General features: G+C 37.6%; 3 protein-coding genes across 4 annotated transcripts; all 3 read right to left on the reverse strand.

Annotated features, from left to right (window-relative positions):
• Nucleotides 1-832: 832 nt before the first annotated feature.
• On the reverse strand, nt 833-2,807 carry LOC135940680 (uncharacterized). 2 transcript variants are annotated; one of them, XM_065485674.1, is made up of 9 exons: nt 2,656-2,807; nt 2,543-2,598; nt 2,149-2,263; nt 1,975-2,085; nt 1,845-1,919; nt 1,772-1,790; nt 1,650-1,711; nt 1,486-1,594; nt 833-1,433 (listed from the first exon to the last, which is right to left on the reverse strand). In XM_065485674.1, exons 1-9 carry the CDS (start codon nt 2,764-2,766, stop codon nt 1,174-1,176), a joined length of 918 nt encoding a protein of 305 aa, XP_065341746.1. In that variant the 5' UTR covers nt 2,767-2,807; the 3' UTR covers nt 833-1,173. The 2 variants fall into 2 exon arrangements, with proteins under 2 accessions (XP_065341746.1, XP_065341747.1); XM_065485675.1 differs by having other exon boundaries at nt 2,543-2,599; nt 2,663-2,789.
• A 424-nt stretch (nt 2,808-3,231) lies between these two features.
• LOC135940534 (uncharacterized) lies at nt 3,232-4,931 on the reverse strand. Its single transcript, XM_065485454.1, has 9 exons — nt 4,680-4,931; nt 4,575-4,627; nt 4,403-4,520; nt 4,236-4,346; nt 4,111-4,182; nt 4,030-4,048; nt 3,913-3,974; nt 3,747-3,855; nt 3,232-3,688 (listed from the first exon to the last, which is right to left on the reverse strand). The coding sequence occupies exons 1-9, from the start codon at nt 4,782-4,784 to the stop codon at nt 3,435-3,437; spliced, it is 903 nt and encodes a 300-aa protein (XP_065341526.1). The 5' UTR covers nt 4,785-4,931; the 3' UTR covers nt 3,232-3,434.
• A 389-nt stretch (nt 4,932-5,320) lies between these two features.
• LOC135940535 (C-type lectin domain family 4 member K-like) lies at nt 5,321-7,143 on the reverse strand. The gene is made up of 9 exons (XM_065485455.1): nt 6,727-7,143; nt 6,630-6,670; nt 6,450-6,567; nt 6,284-6,394; nt 6,163-6,228; nt 6,089-6,107; nt 5,972-6,033; nt 5,811-5,919; nt 5,321-5,752 (listed from the first exon to the last, which is right to left on the reverse strand). The coding sequence occupies exons 1-9, from the start codon at nt 6,823-6,825 to the stop codon at nt 5,505-5,507; spliced, it is 873 nt and encodes a 290-aa protein (XP_065341527.1). The 5' UTR covers nt 6,826-7,143; the 3' UTR covers nt 5,321-5,504.
• Between the last annotated feature and the right edge of the window lie 626 nt (nt 7,144-7,769).

Consider the following 7,769-nt stretch of genomic DNA (forward strand, 5'->3'; position numbering starts at 1 on the left):
CGTGTAATTCACAAAATATTACGCATTGGCCCTCTTGCTCGCCTGCTATTTATGTTCGGCGCGGATATTGCACGTGGGATTATCACATGCCGTCTGCTCCGCACCACGTAAAATCCAACTTGCAGCGGGGCTGTTGTAATTTTTAACCGAATTAAACCTGTTCCAAATGGGAGAGACGAAATTTCGACTTTAAAAATGAAAATAATGAGTGTGTCCATAAGGTAGAATCGTTCGTTTTATAACATTGTGAAAAATAAAATGTTTGGAGATGTTTTGATTTAATTCTTAGTGTATTCCGGCAAGATAAAAAGTGATGCTGCGTGATTCAAAAGTCGCTCACGTGGAGTCGCAGGGTCCATTCAGAAGATTTGCATTATGATTCAGTCGCTGTTGGTAATTCTCTCGCTGGTCTCTAGGGGTCAGCAGGCACCACAGTAAGATCAACTACATTAATTAACCGAGATATCAATTTCTAGAAGAATTTGTCGACAAAATTGGATGATTTGAGCGGAATTTCTACCAACGCGAAATCTATAATTATTTATAATAAAAGTGTAATTTTTGGGATTTTGTAGATTTTTATCAAATGAGACCATAATAAAAGATCGATTTCAAATTTTATAATCTGCTCTTCATTGTGATATAAAAATTATATTTTAATGTACTGTCTCAATCAAAATTAAAACCAAAAATAAAATCATACTCCTATAATATGACATGTGTAGTTTAAATGTTTCGTTGGCAACCTGCTTGACTGAATTGTATAGCATATTGCATAGCGTTACAATTTAGTATTCATACGCTGAAAAAAGGATGTTAAAATGACACAAAATTATTAGCCAAGCGGGAAGTTTTTTATTCAAAGTAGATTGATACAGGTCAACAGTTGAAAATTAATATATAATATTTTGCCTTCAGTAAACACTTGGTAAAATTTTTAGATTTGATTATCTGTTTTACCATGCGTGCAATAATTAAAAAAATGACCTTGCATATTTGCTTTAAAAAAATTTCTCAAAAATTCAAATGCCGCTTATATGTTTAACTGTATCATATTTATGGATTAGTTTATGCATTGGAAACAAGGATTTCCCCGTGAGTAGAACAAACAAAAAGGTTATTGCTATCCCTCGCAGTTGGGAATCTACAAGCATGTTTTCAAACCTCAAAAGACTAAGCGAATTTCAAGATTTCGTGGCAGTCCTTGGGCATTTCGCACAAGACATAGCGGTCTTTGACCGCACACGGAAAGTCCCAGAGGAGGTTTCCCCAAAGAACGATGCATGTTTCCTGTCCCACCCTGAATCGGGTGGGGCTGAAGTAAGGAGCAGTATTGTACCACATTTCAGGGTGGATTTTCTTTCCGTTGATGGTCCAGCGGTAGTCTCCCGACGACTGGTTGATATCGTTGGCGGCCACCCAGTAGCCCTGACCTTTATTAGCTTGTTTGAGTACTACGGCATTCGTTTAAAAAGTACACATTACTTGGAACCGTCCCAGCGGAGAACACCTCTTTCGCCTTGCCGAGGGTGTCAACCGTAGCCAGCTGGAGGCCGTGTTGTTGACAGAAATTCTCGACTTCGTAAAAGTTCATCTTGTGGTGCAATATATTGATTTCAGAGCTGATTTTTGTTTCAATCAAAACTTACTTTGGTGGTTTTGTCGAAGTAGTAGGTCCCCGAGACTAATCTTTTCATTTCTAGGTTGGCCCCTAAATAGATGTTACACAGATTAAGACTAGTTAAATAATAATTAGATCGTATATAGCTACCGCGTCTCAAGCAATCAACCTGAAAGTAAAATATAAAATAGTGACGTATTCAAGTGGATTGAAAGCTTTATACTTGTTTGACCAGATCACTGGTCGGCTCCTGCTGCTGCAAAGTCCTGCATTTCCGGTTGCATCCTTCCCCCTGACCCTGCGTTATTATTTAAAATTATTGAGGGCGAGAATTATATTTGTTAAAAATTAGCTCTCTTTATTTGCTGGACTTCCTCAATCAGGGTCTCCGTGATGTTCAACAGATGTTTGTAAGCGTCGGACTGAACTACAAGCTTTTCCTTTCCTTCTCGGGATTGGCATACCTGGTGAATCATATATAATTATATCAATTATTGTTTCTCAATCAAAACAAATTAATAACTCACGTCCAGTTTGGATAGCTCAACTTTTTGACCTCTTCGGTTGATTTCTTGCACTTGGGTAAGCAATGCGTTCAAAACTCCGAAAACCGAATTGTCGAGTGCATCTTTGTCATTATCCCTTCAAAAAAAGATTGTTATACATGGGCATGAAAAATTCAGCATTAGTGAACTTAATCTTGGTAATAATATTCCTTTTTAACAGCTCAAAATGTGGTGGTGCCTTAAAATTGCAGCTCGTTTTGCGAAATTTCAAAGTATCCTATGAATTTATTCTAATTAATTGTCTCCAGAATAATATAATCTGTTTTAATTTGCTTAAAAAGATATTTGTGTCTGAAACTTGAAAGTATCCACCGCCAAAAAAAAAAACCAAATCAAATTATGCAAATTATCCTACTGTTCAATCAGCTTCTGTTGGCCAAGATCCTCACTGCTGCCATCGAAGGAAACGTGCTAGCAAAAGTTCAATCATTTTTTAGTTTCGATATTTACCATGCTTTGTATACAAACCTGTTGTTGTTGTTGTTGTTGTTCTTGGGTTTGCTCTTGACCATAAAACGATGCATCCACCGAGAAGATCAGCAGGCCAACAAAAATGCAGCGCAAAACGTTCCACGACATGTTTCAGCCTTCCCGTACAGATTGCTTATGAAATGCTAAACAGCATCAATAAGGGGTCCAAAAAGTTCATCAGATTAAGCAGCCTTGAAAAATATTTACTTCTTTCGTCAACTTTATTATCTTCTGAGCAAAGTCAACTAAAAAATTAGCAATGCCAAAAATAAAAGGATGTATATTTTTTGTTCTACAACGATTGGTTGCACCGATATCCATGATGGAAAAAAGATTTCCGTTGTTGAGAAGTGGTATGCAACCTGCGAAACATCAATGCAAAGCTTGCTGCGTAACTAATTTCATGAAACGGTGTTTGCCCGCGGTGCTGCTCTCTTGAAATTTTCAGATCTAGTTTTTATTTTTGAAAAACTGGAACTTGTATTTTTACATATCCTGGAGACGTAAGTTATAGGTTAAGTAAATTCATAGCTCAGTATTATATTTGGTGACGTAATAAGAACAAAGTTTGTTTTTGACTGGTTAATTTTATTCTAAATTATTTTACTTAAATTCCATAAAATTAAATAAGCTACAAATGGCACAAACCAAGAGATTGCTATCCCTCGCAGTTGGGAATCTACTGCTATGAAATGACAATCAGCCTAAATAGCTAAAAAGTAGCATTTTTACACCGGGATACGCATTACGCGGTTTTCCCCCAGTTTCTAAATGAACTAAGCGAATTTCAAGATGTCGTGGCACTCCTTGGGCATTTCGCACAAGACATAGCGGTCTTTGATTCCGCAAGGGTGATCCCAGAGAAGATTTCCCCACAAGAGGACGCACGTCTCCTGTCCCACCTTGAAGGCTTTGGGGTAGGCGGGACTCTTCCACCACATTTCATGATGGACTTTGCTGCCGTTGTGGATCCAGCGGTAGTCTCCCGACGACTGATTGATATCGTTGGCGGCCACCCAGTAGCCGTGACCTTTATTTGTTTGCTTAGTCGATTAAATTGTGCGAACCGAATGGAAAATGCGTCTTACTTGCTACAGTCCCGGCGGAATAGACTTCCTTTGCTTTGCCTAGGGTGTCCACCGTTGCCAACTGAAGACCGTGTTGTCGGCAGAAATTCCTGGCTTCATTCCATGTCACCTATGTTAATGTAACTCTGAGTTGAGGTTTATGTTTCATTTAAATTATCAAACTTGCCTTGGTTACTTTGTCGTAGTAATAGGTGCCCGAGACTAATCTTTTCATTTCTAGGCTGGCCCCTAAAACAAATACATAAATTAGATACTGATAAAAAATGTTATAAAAATGAGTTACCTCTCCTCAAGCAGTCAACCTGGCATTAATTAAGAAATTATATTAGATGTCAGATTAATATCAAAGTGATAAGTGCTTTACTTGTTTTGCCAAATCGCTGGTCGGCTCCAATTGCGAATTCCTGCATTTCCTGTTGCATCCTTCTCCTTGGCCCTAAATTTTAATTATTTATTTAAAGAGGAAATCTAATATTTTTTAAACTAAACTCTCTTAAGCTCCCGAACTTCATTGTTAAGAATTTCCGTGATATTTAACAGATATTTGACAGACTCTGTCAGTGTAGTGAGCTTTTCCTTTCCTTCTTGAGCAGGGCATGCCTGGTAAAGCATAGATTATTAATTGTTTCTCGTGCAAAATATAACAAATATCCCACGTTCAGTGTGGATGGCGAAACTTTTTGAACTTTTTGGTTGATTTCTTGCACTTGAGTAAGCATCACGTTCAAAACTCCGAAAATTGAAGTACTGAGAAAATCTTCGTTAGCGACGTCCCTTTAAAAATAAATATTTTATCATAAATTCAACCAAGAATTAAAATTCCCTAACTTTTCAATCAGCCTCTGCTGTCCCAAATCCTCACTGTCATCGATGGAAACATGCTAGAAACAAATACATTTTTATAAATTAATGTTTTTATTTTTAAATACTAGCCTGTTGTTCTTGTTCTTGGTGTTGCTGTTGAATACCATACGATGATGCATCCACGCAGAAAAACAGCAGGCCAACAAATATACAGCACCGTAAGTTCCACGACATGTTGCAGCTTTGCCAAACAGTTTGATTCTGAAATGCTAAAAGCAGAATTAATGAATAAGGGGACCAACGAGGTCATCAGATTAAACGTTCTTGACATTATTTAATATATTCGCTAGTGCCGTCAGCTTTATTATCATTTGAGAAAAATTGACCTAAAAATATGGTTGATGTCACACAAATGGATATAAAATCGATCAACAGAGAACCTTCAATTGTTGAGAAGTGATATGCAACCTGCGAAACATTAATGTCACGCTTGCTGCATAACAACTTTCACGCCTGACACTTGTATTTTTACTTTGTGTAGAGACGTAATTTATAGGTTAAGTAAATTCTTAGCTGACAATGAGATTTTCTTGGGCTTTTATGAACACCACGTTGCCAGAAATTGCGGTTCTTCTAAAAAATAGATTTTATCTCAACTTCAAATAACATCAATTAAGGTTTGATTTTAGCAGAATTTATAAATCCGTTTTGTATTTGGTGACGTAATAAGAACAAAAAGCTGTTTAGTGGCTGGTTTATTTTTTTTATATATAGGAGGACAAGAATGAGGCAAGTTGTATTTAAATTCCATGAAAAGCAAATAAGCGACAAAATGGCACAAACCATGAGATTGCTATCCCTCACAATTGGGAATCTACCGCACAAAACAACAAAAAATCTAAAAAGTGGCATGAATACTAGGGATACGCGGTCTTCCCCCAGTTTCCCAATGAATTATGCGAATTTCAAGATATCGTGGCACTCCTTGGGCATTTCGCACAAGACGAAGCGGTCTTTGACTCCGCAAGGGTGATCAAAGAGAAGGTTTTGCCACAATACGGTGCACGTCTGTTGTCCAAATTTGTAGACTGCGGGGTAGCCTGGTAACCACGCTTCAGTCTGGACTTTGTTGCCGTTATGGATCCAGCGGTAGTCTCCCAGCTGCTGATTGATATCGCTGGCGGCCACCCAGTAGCCTTGACCTTTAATTGTTTGCTTAGTCAATTCAATTCTGCGAATCGTATGGGAAATGCGTATTACCTCCAACGATACCGGCGGAAAAGACTTCCTTTGCTTTTTCTCGGGTGTCCAACGTTGCCATTTCGAGGCCGTATAGTTTACAGAAATTCTTGACTTCGTACCAGGTCAACTAATAGTATTTATTGATTTTAGAGTCTATTTTTGTTTAAATCAAAACTTACTAAGGTGGTTTTGTCGTAGTAAAAGGTCCCCGAGACTAATCTTTTCAAATCTAGGTTGATCCCTAAAATAAATTCACAAATCAGAACAATTAAGTATGGGGTGTAAGAATGAGTTACCTCTCGTCAAACAATCGACCTGGAGTGAATTAAGAAAAAGTATTAGGTCAGATTAATGTTAAGCTGTGCTTTACTTTTTTTGCCAAATCGCTGGTCGGCTCCAAATTCTTGCATTTCCTGTTGCATGCTTCTCCTTGACTCTAAATTTTAATAATTATTTGTTTAAGAGGAAATATAATCATATTTTAACTAAACTCTCTTTAGCTCCCGAAATTCATTGTTAAGGGTTTCCGTGATATTTAACAGATATTTGACAGAGTCTGTCAGTGCAGTGAGCTTTTCCTTTCCTTCTTGAGAAGGGCATGTCTGGTAAAGCACAAATTATTAATTGTTTCTCAAGTTACACTAACAAATATCCCACATTCAGTGTGGATGGCTCAACTTTTTGAACTTTTTGGTTGATTTCTTGCACTTGAGTAAGCATCACGTTCAAAACCCCGAAAATTGAAGTGCTGAGAAAATCCTCGTCGCCGACATCCCTTGAAAAATACATATGTCAGAATTAATTCCTCCAATTAAAATTCCATAACTGTTCAATAACCTCTGATTGTCCAAATCCGCATTTTCATTCAGGGAAACATGCTAGAAAAAATAAATTTGATTTTTGCAAAGCTCTATAAATGTTTTTTAATTATAACCTGTTGTCCTTGTTGTTGCTGTCGAATACCGTACGATGATGCATCCACGCAGAGAAACAGCAGGCCAACAAATATACAGCACAGCAAGTTCCACGACATGTTGTAGCTTTCCCAAACAGTTTGAAAATGAAATGCTAATAAGCAGACTGAATATATAATTGAACCAATGAGTTCATCAGCTCAGTTTATCAGTTCTTGATATTATTTAACACTCGCTAAGTGTCGTCGTTGCAGCATTGTTATATCATCTGACGAAAGAGGAAAGTCGACTTGAAATATTGTTTACCTCACATCAATGGATATAAATAAAATGAGGAAATACAACCCCCTTGCCGCACACCATTCGACTGGACCATTTACTCTCAGAGTTTGAAATTAGGTAGTTCGCATTAAACTTTTCCACCAACAGTTAAAGATCACTCGGAGAGAAAATTTCCGAGTGTTCGGCAGCTTATCAAAAATGAAACCTTTGTCTAATGAGTCAAAAGCTTTCTTGGTTTCCAAAAAAGGGTGTACAACACGGCTTATTGTTTTCGTACACTATCTCATCCACCAGGAATTGCACAGCCTTTAAATTAGACCTCCCTCTCACGAAATTCATCATCCGCAATTTTCGCCCAGGCCAAAATGACCTACCAATCAAAGTCTTCTGTCAATACGGCCTTATAAAGCTTTTTGATCTTGGCAGTTGCGCCTATCGCGAGCAATGGTGTCCAGTAGGTTATCTGGCCGTACTTGACATTAAGCGATTTTGCCAAATTAGAGTGGGTAAAGTTGAAATTATAAAGCGGCTTATAATCTGGCCGACGCTATCTTCTTTGCTGAAGATTTAGCTAATATTTATTCGTTATTCCTCACACTCAAAATTACAGTAAATTTGTTCAAAACCAGCGGTTCAAGTTTTCCCGGTTTTTCAACACGATTATAAAATCTAATAAGCAGAATAAATAAGTGGACCAACGAGTTCATCAGATTAAACGTTCTTGACATGTCGGCAGCTTTATTATCATCAGAGGAAAGTCGACTTAAAATATAGTTGATGT

The sequence above is a fragment of the Cloeon dipterum genome, chromosome 3, assembly GCF_949628265.1.
Source record: "Cloeon dipterum chromosome 3, ieCloDipt1.1, whole genome shotgun sequence".
NCBI classification, from domain to species: Eukaryota; Metazoa; Arthropoda; class Insecta; order Ephemeroptera; family Baetidae; genus Cloeon; species Cloeon dipterum.